The sequence below is a fragment of the Rhea pennata genome, chromosome 12, assembly GCF_028389875.1.
Source record: "Rhea pennata isolate bPtePen1 chromosome 12, bPtePen1.pri, whole genome shotgun sequence".
Classification (NCBI taxonomy): Eukaryota; Metazoa; Chordata; class Aves; order Rheiformes; family Rheidae; genus Rhea; species Rhea pennata.
Window position 1 is genome coordinate 23,055,680 of NC_084674.1, and position 19,325 is coordinate 23,075,004.

Below are 19,325 nucleotides of genomic sequence, written 5' to 3' on the forward strand. Positions count from 1 at the left end.
ATGAACAGTATTCATCCCTCCTATATGATTTTGGGGGTGTCTTCCATGATCGTGAGGTGGGCTCGCTCTTTGGCAGTGGTTGACTTCCAACTGGCTTGAATGCCTTATTTACAGAGGTGGAAAAGGGACTGTTTTTTTTTTCCTCTGGTTTATGTCATAACATATAACTCTCGTGAGACTTCATCTCCCTTTACATGAAAAAAACATCTCTACAAGGAAAAACTACATGAAAAGTCAGTGTTCCTGACATAATTTAAAATGTTTCCTTTTGTAGGTTTTAATCATCAACTGCACCCAAAGCAGTGCTGCTGTACTGATTATATCAGACATAAGAAGTTTTAAGGACAAAAGTAAAGAAACAATTTCCTTATCATTTGGTTTCCTGAGATTTCTTTACTCCTGTGACGTGCCCATCTTAAAAAGCAAACATACTGGAACAGCAAGGCACAAGAAGTATTTATATCTCTGTAGCTGGTCAAGGTAAACCCTATAGGGAGTGTTGACCTCAGTTAGCTACGTCATCTGATATTGGTTGGGCTGTTACACGGGATAGCTGGCTATCTAGAATCAACCAGCAGTATAAAAATGCCGCTCACCAGTGAAAAGAGCCTGTCCAGTTAACTCAGCATGTGTTACTTCAGCATTTACACTGCTGCACTGCCTGAAAACCCTACTGTCAGAGGAGGAGTTACTGCTTAGTTTTGCGCTTGCCAGGGTTTCATGATATGTGGTTCTCAGCAGGGCATCGGTGGGCTGGGTGCTGATGTCCCATGTTGTGCTTAGTGTCCTGCCCTGGTCTTTAAAGCATAGTGTCTCCGTAACTCACTTATTCATAAAGCCTTGGGAACCTTCCTAGAAGGGCACTGACAAAAAATCATGTAATGTGTTTGGTTTCCGTTAACTAAGGTACTTTGTCCATAATTTCAGTTTTGAGGGCTTTCTGTTTCTGCTCCAGTAAGAACTAGTGATGCTGGGAAAGGGCTGACTGTAGGCTATATGCAGCATTTAGTATAAGCCTTTAGGGCTTTCATTCCAGCTGAGTAATAGGTTGAAGAAGGATCCTGGCAGCTGCCCATGTGCAAAGGGCTCAGTCCCACTGGATCTGTATGCTGGAGTATATTCTTGAAGGAGCACTGACAGGAGGCAGGTATGATTCCCCAAGGGTTCACTTTTTGCTTCAGGAGCAGAGCAAAGGAAGAGATGCAGGATAATGAAGAAACAGTGTAAGAGAATATTTCTTCTGGCCCGCAGGACAGGAGTGTCCTTGGTTAAAGAAGCTCTTTGACAGGAATATTCAGCTTCAGCCAGCTATTTCCTCTAAGAACATCTGAGATGGAGATGATGATGATGGTTTGGGTGATAGTAGGCCGAAAGAAGAGTGCAAACAAACTGCAAACTACACGCACAAATGCCTGCTTGTCACTTCCTGCGGATGGAGTAAGAAGCCTAAGCAAGATAATATGTTTTCATTGTTTTTTACTCAAGTGGGCCTGGATAGATAGTGTGGAGCAGGGGTTATCTGCTTGCATTACAGAGTGTTTCATATCTTTCTAAGCTCACCTCTCTTCCTATCCAAGTTTGCATGGAACATTTCCCCTTCCGGTAATTGTGACGGATCCTTCCTTTCAAGTAATGATTATTACTTACATGAAGAAGTAATATCGGTGCATATTTTCTATAGAAATCTGCTGATACGCTTTTGCATTTGGAAACAACAGAAGGCAGCGTGTGGCACCTTCACTTGCTCCACAAGTCAGTGTCACGCAAGTCATGCGCTGTGACTTGCGACTGGGACATGAGCTACCCTTTTCTGGGCTTCAGTATCTTTTGATACGGGCTGCATGGCTGATACGTACTGGTTTGTGTTATATAAGACAGCCTGAGCGATGCAGCCAGGCAGGAGATCGCCGAGAGACGTAAAAAATGATAGCCTGCAGTTGCCTTCTTCAGGTGGCACGTCCGAACAGGAGGGATGTCCATGGTGGCGAGTATGGAATGCAGACTGGCACCGCGCGGGGAAATTCCCCTCTGACAGACACCGGAGCCGTGCTGGCGGGTGATAGGAAGCCTGGGGGCGCACGAAGAAGGCAGGCTGCGGGCTGTGTCAATGAACCGAGATGAGCGGCTGGAGGAGCAGCACTCGAGGTCTGCTTTATGTCATCTAAACGATCCGTGCCGAAAGTGAAAAGTGCAGCTATTCGCTTTGAGGCAGAATCAACAGCTTCTGCCACAAAGTGTTTCCCCACTAATTTAACGGCCAAACTCTTCCTCCCAGCTAGTTTTCGATATCCCGAGGCACCGCGATTATTACGACGTTTGCACGCTCCAGCTCCGAACCGCTGCTTGTGAGTACCCCTGAGTCAGCAGCCTCGCAGGTCACGCTAACCCTGCTCTTCCCCCGTACCGATTTGATCAGCCAGCAGAGTTTATTGCGTGCAGCTGAAAGCCTTCAACCTCTTCTGTTCATAGAAGGAGAAGAGTAATGCGCGATCCGCACACTGGCACCACGTGGGGTCCGCTCAGCGCCCGGCTGCTTCAGCTCACCGCCGCAGCGCTGTGTTGTACGTGTTCTTTCCCAAGCGTCGCCCAGCCCCGCTCAGCCATCACAGCACAGGCCTGGAGGAAAAGAAGTTAGAAAGGTGAATTGCAGTGAGTCTTAGCAGAATGTAAGGAGAATCCCCAAGCCAAAGGCACTCCCCATTCTCATGACAGAGAAGCCAGGGAGCTGGTTTCAGAAAGACTTACAGAGATTTTATGAAAAATTCCCTGTGAATAATGTAATTAGGTCATGCTGCAGGCTTTTCAGTTTTACGTTTTAATCATAAAAATACCTTTTATCGCTGCTTAACCATTTCAGACGTGTGCCAACACATGGCATGTGCACTGTGTAACAAACATGCTGCTTCAACTTATTTATAGGCTTAGAGGTAGTGTTTTGAACTCTGCCTCCGCAGGATTTGGCAGTGAGTCCTACGACACTTGCATGATGGGAAGAATTGTTGCCAAGTTGGGTAACTTCTGACAAGTATAAACACAGCTCTGCTTTCTGTAAACTAGATTTCAAATCATATTGCTGTTCCTGATGAAGAGGCAGTGCTGACATTTAAATACGCTGTCTTTCTGATTAGCTGTTAAACCTCTGTGCTGGTTTGCATTGAGTAAGCTTGTAAAGAACGTAGAGCAAGAGAGCAGCAAACACCGTGGGATGGGATGGGATGGGATGGGATGGGAGCCCCAGGAGCTTTATCACGAGTAGAGCCCAGATTTGTTGTTTTTAAGGTTTCTAAGGATCATTACCACTGAAAGATCTGTGTTAGCCAATGTGAAATAGGTTTCCTGAGATCAGAACAGGTTTGCCTGCCCAGTTCTCCATGGACTCATGTTTACCCCAAACTGGCATTGCAGATGTACTGAGTAGTACATTTGTAGGCAGGTTCAAGAGAAGCCAGAACGTTACTGTACACAACGACCTTTCCTAATATCTTTCCTAATGAAGACATACCCAGGCTAGGATTTGTGTGTGCTGGGAGGGTAGTAAGTGAAGGAAAACTCTTCTGGTATTAAGCTGCACTGGAGTGTTACGATTCCTGTATAACACCTTTCTGTAATGCCATTCAGATCAAAGTTATGCCAGAGATAAAATCCTTGCCTGTAAAACCTGGAATATTAAATTCACCAAATTCAGTCCTGAAGTATGATTCCCCATCATACTCCATGGGGAATAAACCTGGATTTAGCCCATTATGTTGTGCAGGTTTCACTGGCAGGGCTGATTTGGTAATAGCAGCACTTCTCCGACAGCTGTGATCGGAAAAGTTGCAGTGTATCTTCCAGATCAAGGCAATCGCATGATTCAGTTACGCAGACTGCCAGGCTGGGATCCAAGAAACCCAGGTCCTGGCTGAGCTCTGCCAGTGATTTTTGATTGATCGGCTCATCCTTTGACTTTCCGTCTAACGTGTTTATATCATAAGTTTGGGGGAGATACCAGCTCTCTGATTATGTGCTTGGAGAGTATCTAATGTCTCGGTAGGCAGCATTGTTTCAGGGTTTTTTTGTCCCTGTAATTGAGTACGATAGCATAAACGTATTTCCTGTGTGAGGTAGAACGCTCTCAAAATACCTGTGTTCATAAAACTGGGTATCATTTTTTTGCACCTCTAATTTGAACTGCTGTAAAACGCAATTACACTGCTGTTAGGAAGTAGAGGGGCTTCATGAAAAAACTTGTCCGGAAGCGTGGAGAAAGAGGAGCAAGGAGGTGAGAGTAGTTTCAGTGGCCAAAAGGAAAACCCTTTCCTGCAAATCTAGATATGCCAAGGACTGGGAGCAGTTCTGCCTTAATGCCTAAAGCCTACCCCTCTGTGATTTGCAATATAACTTCCTTTTTGTTAAGTCTCATCCTCCTCTTGAACAAATATTAGCAAAAGCTCTGAAGCTTTGTTATTTTCCCTTACCTTTTCCCATCCAAAACCCTTCTAAACAATTATATTGAGATTAACTATGATGTTACTATGTAGAACCCAAGTTGTATCTTCCTTACAGGAATCTTTTTCATAGTTTCCCTGTGAAGAGGAGGTTCTTTTGAAGAGTCCAAGCTGATGGATGCAGTTATTAGAATGATTTTTCTTCTGTCTGGGCTACATTATCCTTACCAGTAGCCTTTTCATCTGAATAATACAGCCGTTTTTCAATTTATGAAGAATATAGCTCTGGCTAAATTTTGCAATAGCGCATTTGTATATACCCGTCTCTCTGTGCACTGCTGCTGCCAAAAAACTCTAATCCAATTTTATTTCTAGTTTGACAGTTCTCTTTCATCTTGTTTTTTGTTCTGATTGTTTTTTTCTTTTGCTTTAAAGCAGAGCTGATGATGGACGTTTGATTTCTGCAGCGTTGTGCCTGCTCGCAGAGATGATGTTCTCCACCTGCACGGCACGTAGCCCAAGCCACAGGACCGCTGCGTTTCACAGGATGCGTAAGAGGACGATGGAAGTGGGCTTCAGCTGAGGCAGCATTAGCCTCCAGGTGAGGGCATTCCTCCACCCCAAAGCTCTGGCGCACGTCATCATCAAAAAAGAAATGGGCATGGCTGGGTGTGTGCAGGAGAGAGATGCGTCTCCGAAGAGGCGAGTCTGAGCCTTGACGTGTTATCAAGGCGCTTAGCAACTGCGTAGCCCTCTTTCTGGTATCCTGCCATTAGGCAAGACTGGTAGGACTGGGTCCCCCTGTACTCCCTATTATACAATAAATGCTAGGTATGAACATTTTTGCCCAAGGACAGGGCAGATCTCTTTAAATAATCTCTCCTTCCTACGTTTGGCTAATTTATTTCATTAGGAGCTGCCTAGTCCCGTGGAGTTTTTTGTTCCAGTTTCCCCTGTGAAGGATAGGTGCTCCAGGATGTCTCCTGAAAAGGATATATAAATGTTTTTAAAATAGTGCTAGTCATTGAATGAGCTGAAAGATGTTATTTGGCATCCAGAGTTGCTCTGGCCCGTCTTTACCGGATATTCATTTACCCTGTGCTCCAGGCTGCTGATGAGCTGAGGAGGACAAGGTGTTTCTGCTGTGCCTAGGGGGAGACAGGAGAAGACTGTGATAAATGAGGTTGGAAAAAGTTTGAACGGGAGAACGTGACTGGGCAGAGTAGAAGAGCCATATGTACAGCGTCCAGTTAATTCTGATTTTTAATCTTAACTTCTTAGATAACCGGTGAGATTAACAATGGAATTTGGACCAGAAGTGCCATGTAACAGACTGATTGCTTGGAATATCCAGCCATATCTGTTGTAAGAGAATTAAATAAGCTGATCCACTTCATTTCTTGCTGATTCATCTGGCCTAGGTAAGGGAAAGCTGTGCTCTCGAGAGGATCTGGGGCATGGGATTATGTGTTCTTTAGTTAATATTGCAGAAACTTTGAGAAAGGGATGAGATTTCAGTAAATACGAGAGCAGATAGTGCACACAAACAAGTTCTTTCGCTTGCACATGTTGCTATTTCAGAGGGCTGATTCATGAAGGCAGGAAGGGAGACCGTACGAACTGGCGCAGAGCAGCCCGTGACCCACGTTCACCTGGTTGCAGTCGTGGACTGGCATTTCTATTCCCCGTTCGGTCGATCGCCTTTTCAAGCTTGCAGTGCGGGCTCCACGTGCCCGTTTCTATCTGTAGGCAGAAACTGTGCAAAATGAGAGAATCCAATCAAGCTATCCTGCACGGGCTTGGCAAACCATGCAGGTGTCACAGGGCGAAGGGCTGCAGCTGCCCGACAGCGATTAGGAAGCTCTGTCCATGTTTGTTTGAAGCTGTTGTTTAACAGCTTCGGCTTGAGCAGAATATTCCATTGCCAGCGTTGCCTGGTCTGTGTGCAGTGCAAATCTATCCATGGCCTCCTGCTGATGAGGTTCTGCAAGTGGCATCTGCTAGCGGATGCCAATGCCAAGACTAGCATAGAAAGGACAGCACGCATTTTAGGAATACATCAAAGCAATATTTTGAACTTTGAAGGCGGTGCATTCAAAAAGAGAGAATGGTGGAGAGGAACTAACTGAGATCCAGATTCTGGGAGGGGGTTGGGTTTTTTTCCCTGACCTCATTTTATAGTTCCCAGTAGTTGAGAGCATGCCATGGCTTGCTCCACTCAGGACCAGTGGAGTGTGGTGTGAACATCTCTCCTGGGAAATGACTGCGAAGCCATTGCAGTGGAGTCATGTGCCAGTAGGAGGGTCCCTGCTGTGCGAAGCCCTGCTAGTTGATGCATTTCAGAGATGGGGTGGCCCCTGTCTCCCTCTGACACCACGGAGCAGATACAGCTACCTGATGGTCTGCCAGCCTGCTGTGTCCACCACGTGGGGTCACGAGAAGGGGAAAGGGTGCTGGGCTAGGCTGCGTGCTTGGGGCAAGAGAGGCCCAGCTGCAGCACAACTTGGGGAAAAAAATGATGCTGAGAGTGTCCCATCCCAAGCATGGTCTGCGTTTTTCAGAACTTCTCTTTCAAAATTACCATGAGCAGAGTTTTTCTTTGGGGCCGGCTTTGAGCCTGCTGTAAACAAGTTGCCAAACTTCCAGTTACGTTCCATCTCCTTTCCCCTAGATTTGAATGGTTTTGTGTGGCCCACAGAAGTGATATAAAAATAATTCCTGTATTTTTCTGCGTCGTTGAAGTATGTTCTTTTAGTCATAGTAACTTGGGACTTGGGGTCTGCTGCTGCTCTTCTGTATGCAGTAAGAACCATGCTCACACTGATGATTTTGGTGCCAGTATCAGAAGGGCTTTTCTTTTTTTGAAATAATTTTGTCTTGTTTGGAAAGGTTGATTAAGAGTTTGCCCAGATTTCCTGGGTAGGATTTCTGTGAATAGCAAATGAACTAATCCATTTGGATTTTACCAAAGATTTTTACATCAAATGGCTTTAAAATGTATTTAAAATGTTTATTTAAAATCCAAGACAAATGATTTTAACAAACTGTCTCAAGATAGAAGAAACTGACTTTTGGAGTAACTGTATTATCCATTCTTTGTATTGCAGTAGCACCTGGAGAACACTATTGTGCTAGATGCGGTACAAACGTACAACAGAGATGGTCCCTGCCCATGTGAGCTTACAGCCTTCAGCCTAGCCTTTGCATCGTCCTACTGCTGGATTACCCACGCGTTCGTTCTCCTTACACACGTCTGCCATCCAAGCTCTCTCGGGGCAAGGAGTTCAAACCCGCAAGTTTGATTTCCTCATTACCTCCAACAGAGAAAAGATCAGGTAGGAGGGAAGTTTCACACAGCTGAACAACTTGCCCTTTCCTGATGCGTATTTCTCAAACTGACTGAGTCTTCATGTGCTGTAGATACCAAGCCTGTGGCCGAGCCATGTGAGCTTCCTGAGATCACTGTTGCTCCTCAAAGAGCTGTAGTTTCCTTGTTCCCAGTGTCCTCAGGGAGACAGAGGTGTTTGGATAAAAGGAAGCCTTTTCAGTGGTTTTGTTTTATATTCTTTTTTTTTTTTTTTTTTTTTTTTTTTTTTTTTTTTAAGTCTTTTAATTTTTCATTCTCATTTGGTACCTTCCCACAGTTGCTACAGTATAGAGCAAGGGGAAAGGATATGGTAAAAAGCAAACCTGACATCACACATGTACGCTGTCAATCATCAAAGTATCAAAAACAAAGCTTGCAAAGCTTGCAAGACCACAAACTTGTATAAATGTGAAAAAAAAGGACACTGACTAAACACATCAGGCCATATTGTCCCTTTGGGCAGCTGTAACTGAGGGTGGAAGATAAACTCCACTATGTTTTGAGCTGGTATCTTGGGGTCACTGTCCCATCTTTTTCCCTCTGCCTCTCTCAGCTCTCAGGTGTAGCTAATTTGTTTTCTTTAACTCACAGAGCCTTAGAGAGACAGATCCAGAGAGGGATGAACTTAAGTTGGTTCATGCATGCTAAAGTTGTGGGGTCCTAAGGGCAAGAGAAGAAGCCAAAGGATAATTTCCTTAGACCTATCTGTTCCCATCCCTCAGTGGCACGGACTGGCTCCTACAGGCAGAGGAGGTGATGGGATCCTGTGAATGAAGAGGAAGGAGCAACCTCTCTGTCTATGCTTGCTATTTTTTTTCACAGATACCATTTGCTCATTGTCTTTTCTGTTCTCAAAAGAGCAGGGGAGCTCTGCTGTACTTGTTTGCAGGGGGCGTGGAAGGAATAGGGTGTGAGAAGTAAACCCACAGCAAAAATCTAATTGAGAATAACAAACGTGTAAGTCTGAGAAAGAGAGAAGAGAGGTCTGGACCTTGGCAAAGAGAAAAAAGCTAAATTGTGATTCCCAGTGTGTGCTAGAACTTAGTTTTGGTTGAAGCCATATGGCTTGTGAATAGTACTGGTAGAAGCAGAGCAACTAGCAGTTTGAAACTATTAGAGAGAAAGAGCAGCTCTTCCTACTGAGGTGCTTGTAATTTCTTATCCCCCCAGAAATAAATAAATAAATATGCTGAAGCTGTGTGTCACTGGTGCAGCTCAGTAGAGCGGTCTCTGAACCCCAGTCAAGGAGACATCGTTCCTACCCTGCATCTCGCAAGGCAATGGCAATGTCAGAGAACAGCACTTTGAAAACACAAGCCAAATACAAAGTGCTCTCAGACCAAATTCCTCTGGCTGCAAGTAAAGTCAGTTTTCTGATTACTTGGTTGTAAAGGTTTTACCACGAAGTTCCTTTTGAGACAAGGAGGATGGAAAAAAATTGGATGAGTGCTCCTTGGCCCAAGCTCAATATCCAGAATCTCTGATTTGAGCTGTCAAGAAGGAAGGGCTCCTTCCAAAAAGTCTCCAATCCAGTACCTGTGGCACAGCAAGCATCTCTGGGAGATGTACAAGCTGCTACCTATGCACTTTGAGGTTACAATGCCCAGCCCCCATATAACCAAGGAAAACAGAAAATATCCTATGCACTGTAGAGGTGGGCCCAGATGCTGTTGTCTGCATCCCAACTACCCCAGAAGTCTGGGGGAGCTTGGATGTGGACTCTTGTGCAACCCATTATGGGGATAGGTTCAAGCAAGTGCTGTTTGGATGTGAAACCAAGTCCAAATTCCCACAGATTTTTGGCTGCCGTTTGGCTGGGAGCCTTTATTCTACCTCTAATTCCACAAAAGAAAAAGAAACAAAAACCAGTAAAAGATGCTTTTAAAATACCATGAGGAGAGAAACTGCCATGGAAATAAATAGCAAAAATAACAATGTTAACATTTCTGGTGTCACAGCGACTCTGAAATTCAAGTAGTGTGCACATGCCTATAGCACTTTCTCACAGCCACTACTGGCGCGGCCTGAGGTTCAGAGCTCAGATTGTGTCCCACTGTTCACCGAAACAACCAACTACTCCCTGGTGCTGGAATGGATTTAGAGAGAAAGGGAGAGGAAAGATGGATGCAATCTCTTAATCAGGTCTTTACTGTGTCCAGCTGATGCCGCGCTTTAGCGGGACAAAAACACATCAAAGTTCTCTTACTTCTGTCCCTCTGACTGTCGTGCCTGAGACATAACGGCCATGCCTCAGAGTTGGAAAGGGTATTGCTTCAAATAGTCCCCCATCCGCCTGGGCAGAGGGAGCTGGTCCACTTCAGCTGTTGACTTGTTAATCCGTAGCCGGCAGAGGTGTTGCAGAGTGGGGATGCTGTCTTTGCGGCTGAGCGGCCGGATGAGTTTCAAGTGTACTGCGGCTGCTGCCATCTCTTTCTGCATGGGAGGTAGAGGAGACGGAGGTGGGTAAGGAGCCTCGTTCTTGCTTTCCATTGTGCAGGACATGACATAATGCTGGATGAGACTGACCACATCTGGGAAGGCCAGGATGCGAGGTTTGGACAAGTAGTTTGAGTCCAGCCGGAACTTGCTGTCAGTGTATTCAATGCGCACATTCGTGGGACCTCGATTTGTCTTGACAGAGAGTGTGAACAGATAGCTGGGGTGGGTGCTGTCCCGTACCAGAAAGGTGCCCTCAGGCATCTTTTGGAGATGCTGCTTGGCCTCACTGGCAGTGATAGATCCCCAGTACCAACCTGGAAAAGCAACCCAAAAATAACTTTTTAGGGAAATAATGTATCAAAGAATTGGCAGCATTTTTAGAGGAGTCTTGAAGCCCACTGAGTACAGGACCTGGGCTTTATAAGGCCCTCAAAAAAGAAGGCAATATCAAGTTTTAAAGGTTTTCTACCTATTTTCATCATTGCTCTGATGGACTTGGGATGGGCAAGACTACTTTAGTAGCTATTGGATTTACAGACAAAGAGGAACCTTTTCTCACTTCTTTTTTTCGATTTAGCCATAAAAGACAAATCATTTACATATGCTGGTAATAAGTTACTTCACAATACAAGTGCTGAGTTTGTAGACACTGAAAAATCCACATTGCATCAATAGCAGTCAGTTGTGACTGTGCTAGAACTGGGTTTCTATCTGAAGTGAGATTTGGAGATTCTTGTTGGATCTTGATTGCAGAGTTGGACCCCTGCTCCCTGTAGCCTCCTGACTCACAACTTTATGCTGAAAGTTAGAGCCTTACCAGATTCTCGCAGATAGGAGAAGGTTTTTGCAATGCAGAGAAGGTCTTCTTCAGGGTCTCGTGTCTGAGGTGGGTTGCTGTCTGGAAGAGGCACTGCAAAGGCAGGTGCAGGCTCTTCCTGGAAGGCTGTTACTGGGAGAGGCTGCATGATTTGCTCTGACAAATCCACTGCAATGCCCCTGAGTGACAGTCTCCTGATCTTCTCGTCCACCAGCGAAGGATGAGGTCTGAAACAAAAGGCATACTGTGCTATTTTTCCTTGCCTTGAAAGAGGTTGCGACATCTGTTCAGCACATGCTACATTGTGCTACAATGTTATGTTCTATAAACAGACCCTTGATATAATTGTATTTCAAATAGAGACATAGGCAAGGGAGAAAAAATTACACAGCTAAAGATGAGTCTTCAGAAACAGTGAGAGACGAGTGGCCTTTTTCACTTTGGAAAAAATGGGGCTATCTTGGAATTTAGCTCAATCATAAGCCTGACCTTTTTAGATGTTGCCCTTTAACACGTAGTTTCAGAGGCAGTAAGGATCACGACGACATTCCAGCTTCGCTTATGTCATTATGAAGTTGGAGCATTTCTTTTTCTGTCAGTGGGTTAGTCATTTACAGCAATATAATTAGGAGCAGGCTCAGGAACAGCTTGGGATTTATCCTACCTGCATTCTACTGACAACTGACCTGATCTTAAACGTGCCTGTTGAGACTAAGGGTGGGCTGATCTTGTAGTTGAATAACAGGAATTCTTGTTTTAGCCAGCCCTCTGAAACCCTAGCATTCAAGGGCACAAAGGACATCTCAGTGCAACTGTAATCTCCTAATATTTGGTGTTTGTAGCAGTAAGAAGCTCTGCCCGTATAGGGCTACTGTGAACATTATTCCCTCTGTGACCTAAAGAGAACATTCTTGTAACCATTCAGCATCTAAGTGCAAAGTTTTAGGTAGCCTGGGGCTCTTGGGGGCTGTGGGTGCCCCTTCTCCATGGCACGGAGTTTCCTTTAGCAAGGTAGGGCTCCCATGGGAGGACGGATGTTGGGGGCAAGCTCCTGAGCAAAGACATGAGTGTCTGTTGTTTCTTCTAGGCTCTTTGCCTTCGTATGCCCTGTATGTGGCATACATGACTATGTCCTGTGTTATTCCCCCCACATCCACTTGCTTGCCTGAGAGGTTCTTTCAGGCACTCAAAATCAGAGGAATGAGTTTCCAGGGAAATACAACACAGTGCTCAACATGGGACTGTGTGATGGTCGAACGACCAGTTGGAGCTGATGGTGATTACAGGGGCAGGAGCCACCTCCTCCCCCACCACTAAAAAAGCAAAAGGAGACTAAAGTCACAGGCGTTTCTCTTCCAGTCTCCCTCCTTCTGTGTTTTATATAAGCAGTGACACTTTATGGACATATGTAAATGCATTGCAAAGTGTTCTTTGTCTCATCATAGTTGCGTTCTGTCCCCATCAAGCAGCTGAGTCTCAAATTTGGGACTGTGAGCCAGAAGGAGGAATTTGTGAGAAGAATAGACTAGACAGAACTTGAAAATGACCTCAGAATGATTTAAGAGTGAGAGACACAATCAGTTCCATGAATCTGCATTTCTAATAAAGCCACAGAGGTTTGGAGTAAGGCTTCTGTAAAGCCACTGGTAAATTTGAATCTACGAAAAGATACTTCTCGCCCACGTAATACAAGGCAAAACCCCATCATTCCACATGTATTTAGAAAAGAACATTCTTTTTCCATACGTCAAATCATTTATCAGAAGAAAGAGATCTATTTGGCAAGCATGGCATTTGATTCTCATTTATTAATTTCTATTTATGGCTAGAAAGCCAAACCGACTACATCTGATTGCTGACCTTATCTTCACCAGGCACACCTGGTCACCGGCTTTCGCAGAAGAGTGGCTCTGAATACACTCTTTCACATGGAAACTACTGTTGGGAAGCTTTAAATTCTCTTTTAAGTCTTACTTGAGCTAATTTTATAGGTGCTGAGGGCTGAGTTTTTAAAGACATTTAGATGTCTACCTCCTCACGTGACTGCCTGCACAAATTTCTAGCTGTCTGCCATCTTGGGGAAAGGAGATTCCTGATTCTCCATTTCTCTCCGTTCTGAGCAGGCAGGACTATAAACCAGATCCTCCCTTGTACTAAACCTAGTGTAATAGTTGGTACCTTCCCAAGGAGGTGTTACAGAAGACTGTTGACTGTCTGTTGAGATGCAAATGACTGTGCTAGGTGTTAAAACCATAAAATCAGTCCTGCACCATCTACTGCCCATTCTCTCCCCATGTAATTGTAGTCCAAATTCCAAATCCCTCTGAACTTTTTTCTCCTGGAAAAAAAAATGTTTTTTACCCTTTGGGAAAAACCTTGAATATAAAGAAATCTTCTTGTTCCTAGCATGGAACTTGGGGGGGGGGGAGGGGTTGTTTGTTTTTGTTTTATTTACCTGCTTTTGAGAGGAAGCTTAAGAATTGGCTGAGACTGGGAAGGGACAGGAGAGCGAGCAAGCTACAGGGGGAAATATGTTCCCATTCTAGAGCAGAATGTTGTTAACTTCAAGGTCTGAATCACTTCACAGTTTGTTCCTCCAAGACACATCAACTATTTGAAATTTTAAATGTTTTTTTCCTAGAGCCCCTGTGGGTCTCTGTGAAGCAAAACCCATGTTCTTGAGGAGCCCGAGGTTCCCACCATGCTCACTCACTGCCTTACGCTCTCTGCCACCTGAAGGCAAGGGGAGCCCAAACCCCATGCAGGTCTAGTGGAGAGTCTTCCACAGCACCAAGGGGAAGGATCATCCTTATACTCAAGTTATTTTTCTTCTTTACACCTGCTCTGGGTCCCTCTCTCCCCCTGCAAAAAGTCCTAGTGTAGCTGCACTCCTTAAGGAGTGCGGCGAAGCAGCGTAGGGGGATTAACAATTCCTGTAGACCAGGAGGTGATGGTGTCCTGGATGGCTTCCTAAGCAGGTTGATGGAAAAAAAAGAGCACCCGCTGTGACCGGAGAGCACCTCCAAGCACAGGAAAGAGAGAAGCTGGAGGCTGACACGGCATTTATGAAGATGAGGATGGCCAGAACAAAAGAACATAAGCAAGAGGGATATGAGGAGTTTGTTGGGCTAAGGACGTGTAGAAAAGGAAGGTTGACATGCAAAAGTCAGCCCTTTAGCAGGGGTGAAGAAAGTATTTGAAAATAATGAGAGCTCCTAAGAAGGAAAGTGGAGGAAACCTGCGGAGGGTCAGAACTGAACGGAATAATATGTTAGTAAAACTGCTCTGATGGGGAAAAGAACAAACAGAAAATTGGGCACGTTTAGCTGGGAGGCTGCGTGGACTCGAGAGAAACAGCAGCAGGATTTCCCAGTGCGTTGGCAATTAGTGTTTCAAAAAGCTTTGGAAAGCCAAGAAAATCCAAGAAAGTAGATGTGTCTGGTATCACTCACGCTAAATGATAGCAGTTCCACACTGGTACACAGTTATTAAATGATACCCAGTTACTTTGCTGATAAGCCAAGCTCTGCGCCATGCAATAAGAAGTGTTCAGAGCTGCTCTCCCATCAACCCAAACAGAATAGGAGGGACAGCGTGGAGCACAGGAGATGTAAAATCCTGGAGGACAGTGAAAGCTGAGCAGTGAGTGGTCATGAAGAAGATAGTAGATGTCTGCACATCTGGCTGCCCAACAGTGAAGGGAGGTGGTAGCTCTGGTGTCTCAGCGTGGGAGGAGAACATCAGATAGGAGTCTCCCCCAGCCGAAGTTGAAAACTGAATTTCCTTTGCTGTGGCTGTAGGAACTGCCAGCAGTAGAGTGAAAACAAGAGCAAAACTGAGCAAAGGAAAACCCACTTGAGTAGCTGGAAAGTATGGGTAAGCGTGAGCTCCGCTCGGTGCTGGAGCAGATTGCTGGAGGAAATGGTAAAAATCCCCACGCTTTAGTCATTTAAAGCAGACATGGCAAATGCGGCGCTTCTAAGGAAAGCCCGCTGAGGGCAGGAGGGGATGTTAATACTCGCATCATGGCTCAGACCGAAACCAACGTGGGATTACAGTGATGCTTCCCAAACATGCAGCATGTGTAGAAACGCGGGATGCGTTCCTGCGGAGCGGGTATTTGCACATGTTCATGACCCAGGATGTGGTGAACTGACCGTGCAGGCACCGAGCGCTCGCACCGCTACAGGAGAAAAGACACACTTCGGTGTCTATTTGACCAAACAAATATTTCTGGGATGTAACTTCTGTGATAATACAATTTCTGTATCTGCACCCTGTAGCTTTCAGTCCTGTAATGCGCTGTGTATGGGTGTGCCTGTACATAGGTGCATACATTTCATCTTAGGCATAAAAGCAACAGAGAAGCAACGTATATAGCCTAACTATTTACTTTAAAATAGACAGGAACACTTGAACTCTTGGGAATTTTTCTCCCCGCGAGTAGTTTGTTTCTGCCGGGACATCGGAGCGCCCTGCCGTCTCCTCTCCGCGTCCCCCCTCCGGGCTGGACACCGCGTCCCAGCTTTTGCCTTAGCTGGCTTGGACACCGCGAAGGGCCTTCAACACCGGGTAGCTTTTCAGCTACGGGAGTTTGGGCCACAGCCTCCCCCCCGAGCGGCCGCGGCACTTTGCGAACAGGCAGGACCTTACCCCTGAACGCAGAGGATCATGTCACTCCCGGACCAAGGGAAGAGCATCAAGTCTTCCAGAAGGTGGGCAAACGGGTCCTCCTCCTCCTCTTCTTTTCTTTCTTTTTTTTTTCCCGGGCCTTGCTTGCCTCCTTCCCCCCCTCCCCGCCTCCCGGAAGGCGCTGCGCTAGCTGCAGCCCCTGGCCCGGGGCTCACGGTGCGAGCGGGCCGGGGCCGGCGGCCGCGGCGCTCCGGGCCGGGCTGCGCGGGCGCCTCGCGCCTGCGGCCGGGCTGCGCGGGCGCGCTCGCGGGAGAGCGCGCTCTTGTTCTGCCTCCCAGGAACCGAAGTTAGCAAAAAATAAGAAACAGAGAAAAGGGAAACTGCATGTGCGTAAAAGAGGAACTAGTCCTCCAGCAGAGCAGTCTCTTAGAAAAAAAAAAAAAAAGAAAGAAAAATATTCAGAGTGGGCTGAAGTAATAAATAATAGCAATAAATAATATCGCCCCGAGCATGCGGGAGGGGAGAGCCGGGAGAGCAGCACCGTGCGGTTCCGCTGCCTCCAGAAGTAATGAAGCTCTGAGGGGAAAGAGGAAAAAAAAAAAGAAAAAAAAACCCACCTACTAAGTAATCTTTTGTTTGCCCCTTTTAATCTGTTCCAGGAAGTGAGGGATTCCTGGAATCGCATTGTAGTCACATCACTCTTCCGATATCAGCCACACACACGCACCGAAAGGGGAGGGGGGGAGGGAAAGAAAAAAAAAAAAAAAAAGTATAAATAGATGCGGCGCCAAGGGGCGCCGCGGTGCCAGCCCGGCCGCTCCGGGGGCTCCCGCCCCCCGGGGGCTGCGGCGCTGCTGCCGCTGCTGCGGGCGCTGCTGCTGCCGCCGCCGCCGCCGCGGCGCGCGCGGAAACGGCTCTGATCCATTTCCAAGAACTTTCCAGGAACGCGGCGCCGCCGCCGCCAATGGGCGCCGCCGCCGCATGCGCGCGGCGCCGCCGCCCGGGCGGGGGGCGGGGGGGGCCGCGGCCCCGCCCCCGAGCCCCGGCCCCGCCCCCGGCCCCAGGCCCCGCCCCCGGGGCCCCGCCCCCGCGGACATCCCCTGCCGGCGCTTCGCGCGCGCCGGGCCCCCGCCGCCTCCCGCGCCGTCGTTCGTTGCCAGCTAAACCCCGTCCCTTTTTATGCGTTGATTCCTATCTATATTTCATCCTATTTTTATTCGGATTTTGTTTTCGTTTGTTTTCCAGTTTCACTTCTTTGCTTTTCTTCACGTGCGTGCTTGAGCCGCAGTTCCCCGTCGTGGTTCTGCTCTGGGCTGCTTGCAGATTTACTCGCCCGCTGTCCGCCCGCGCTCCTCTTGGCGCCGCGCTTCGCAAGGCGCCGCTGTCGCCCAGCCCGCGGCACCCCGCGACCTCGCCCTGGGCCCCGCGCGCCGCGCGGCGGGCCGGGGGCGCCGCAGGCCGATGGCCCCGGCGCGCGCCGCGCGGCCTGCGGGGATGGAGACGTCAGCGCGCGTTGCCCGCCTTGACCGCTTTGCTTCTGACCTTAATGCAGCCGGAAGCTCGGGGGTAACTTCGCGGGTGAGGCGAGGGGTGGCGCGGCAGAGACGACTCCAGTGCTCGCCCTCCGCGCGCCCGCCAAGCGCAGCACGACCTTTCAAGGACTTACCTGAGAGCTCTGGCACAGGGCTGCCGGGGCGCCACGTGCCTGCGCGTGCTCCTCCGCATCTCAGCTCGGCGTTTGAAACTTTGCGTTGGCGGAGCAGCAGCGCTGGGGACAGAGCTGGACTGGAGAGTAGCAAGTGCCCGCTGTCTTCCGCAAATTGTAATTAACCTGTATATTCTTAAGGCTTTTCATCTTTAGCCTTGGAGGACACCGAGGCTGTGGGTGTCGCGTGCCGTAAGGCAGGGGTGCTGCAGCCCGGTGCTGACACCGAGAAGCTATTTGTGTGCGTTTTTCAGATTTAGAATTGGGCTCCATCTAGTGATCTTCTTCCAGAAGAACTTTTAAAACAGTGCCTGTGCTGTTAGTCGAGTAGCAATTTGCGGCCTTGGAGTACAAAAGCAATGATAAGAACTGTATAGCGGGAACATAACGTGTAAATGTCCTCATCTGACAGCTCGGTATTTCTGCTCCGTGCACATCGCAGGTGTTAACCGCAGTACAGGTACCCTGTATTGCTCAGTATGTTACTATTGCACTCCGATGCAATGATTTTCTACCTGCAATTATTAGATCTGTGCAGTTGTCTTGATTAATCCAAAGGATCTGTGAAAGGTGACAAGTAAATCAAAGTAGTCAATGTGCATGTGAATTAATCAAAGGAAGTGGAAACTTCTTAGGGGCCTACACTGAGACAGCTAGAGCCTGGGCTGTTTTATAGACAAGGTATATTAGCGATCGCTTTTAAATTGGGACTGTTTAGCCCTATTCCATCACTCTAACTGAAAATTTTGCCTCTCATTAACATTGCTGATGTTCATGGTAATGCCCGAAGCCAGGAACAGAGCAGGGCACCTGCTTTGCCAGTGCCCTCAACCTCGTGTCCTTACCTGTCCATGGTCACTGTAAATTGCTGCTATTCCAACAAATCAGGTGTTTACACACAGTTCATATTAATATGACTCACCAGGTTTCAGTGTTGCAGAATTAGGACTTTGCAAAGGCAGTTAAAAGCAATATTGATATTAATGGTATAAATAATGTTATATAAATGGGGTGGAATTGGTGAGCGATAGGATTTACTTATCAAAGTCATCAAAGAAATCTCACAACAAAGACAGGGAGGTAGAAAACCGGAGAGGGTGAGCTGCAGCTAGGTCCTCAGGAAAGCTCACCAACACAACAGCACCATCTGCTGATGCGTGCGCGGCTGAGGAGGCGAGCGGCTGCTTCAGCTGTGCGGTCGCACACTTCGGTGATGCGGTGCAGTTGATGGAAATGAGAATGACGTGCAGAATCATAGCTCTTCTGAGAGGTCCGGTGCCTGGGGACCAGATTTACACTGGAAAGAACTGTACAGCTCAGGCTTCTGTGCGCCCGTAACTCATATTCGTTGTCCCTAGGGTCGCTGGTGTATGATGACCTCGAAGATGATAGCAGTGTGACTTCCATTAGGAACTTCTCTGCTTTGTATCAAATGGTGTGTTTGTGCAAAAATTGCATTCCTGAGTGACCAGGAAGGCCATCCCAGGACTGTCAGGCGATGTTGCCCTACTCATTGCTGCAGGATCTCTTCCCGTGAGAGATTATTGGGAAATTAACTTCTCGTGTTCCGTTGCTGCATAAAATGAAGCATCACGTTCTGTAGGTGGGTTGGCAGCGTTATGACACTGTTGATTTATGATACTTTGAGGAAGAATTCCTTCTCTTCTTTTTTTTGCCTCCTATTGAAATGGAAGTGGCCAACCAGTATCTCCCTGACTGCCTCTGTAAATAAGCTGTGCCCTATTTTTTAATTGCATGAGAGAGTCCCAAACTCAGACGATGGCAACCATTAGTGAGGAGCAGGGACGGAGCCTCCGGAAACCTTCTGAGTGAGCAAGACGAGGTATCTGTAATAAGGTGTCTGAGTCCAGGTTTATAAAACTAACTTCTTTTGCACTCTTTTGTATTTCCCTATTGAAGGATGGTGACGAGGAGGAA

At 47.2% G+C, this 19,325-nt stretch overlaps 1 protein-coding gene and 1 long non-coding RNA gene across 2 annotated transcripts; one reads left to right on the top strand and one right to left on the bottom strand.

Moving 5' to 3' along the window:
- Positions 1 to 1,915: 1,915 nt before the first annotated feature.
- On the top strand, positions 1,916 to 7,962 carry LOC134145814 (uncharacterized). Its single transcript, XR_009959694.1, has 4 exons — positions 1,916 to 2,639; positions 4,863 to 5,028; positions 5,709 to 5,848; positions 7,535 to 7,962. It is a non-coding gene; the product is annotated as an uncharacterized LOC134145814 (long non-coding RNA).
- Positions 7,424 to 15,925, bottom strand: CISH (cytokine inducible SH2 containing protein). The gene is made up of 3 exons (XM_062585725.1): positions 15,704 to 15,925; positions 11,051 to 11,277; positions 7,424 to 10,547 (listed from the first exon to the last, which is right to left on the bottom strand). The coding sequence occupies exons 1-3, from the start codon at positions 15,748 to 15,750 to the stop codon at positions 10,045 to 10,047; spliced, it is 777 nt and encodes a 258-aa protein (XP_062441709.1). The 5' UTR covers positions 15,751 to 15,925; the 3' UTR covers positions 7,424 to 10,044.
- Between the last annotated feature and the right edge of the window lie 3,400 nt (positions 15,926 to 19,325).

Bases quoted from the DNA above. Each gene is read 5' to 3' on its own strand.
- CISH (XM_062585725.1), bottom strand. From the start codon at position 15,750: ATGCTCTTCCCTTGGTCCGGGAGTGACATGATCCTCTGCGTTCAGGG. The intron at 11,278-15,703 runs GTAAGGTCCTGC...CTTTTGTTTCAG, and splicing joins ATGATCCTCTGCGTTCAGGG to ACCTCATCCTTCGCTGGTGG. The intron at 10,548-11,050 runs GTAAGGCTCTAA...TTGCTTTTCCAG, and splicing joins CTCCTATCTGCGAGAATCTG to GTTGGTACTGGGGATCTATC.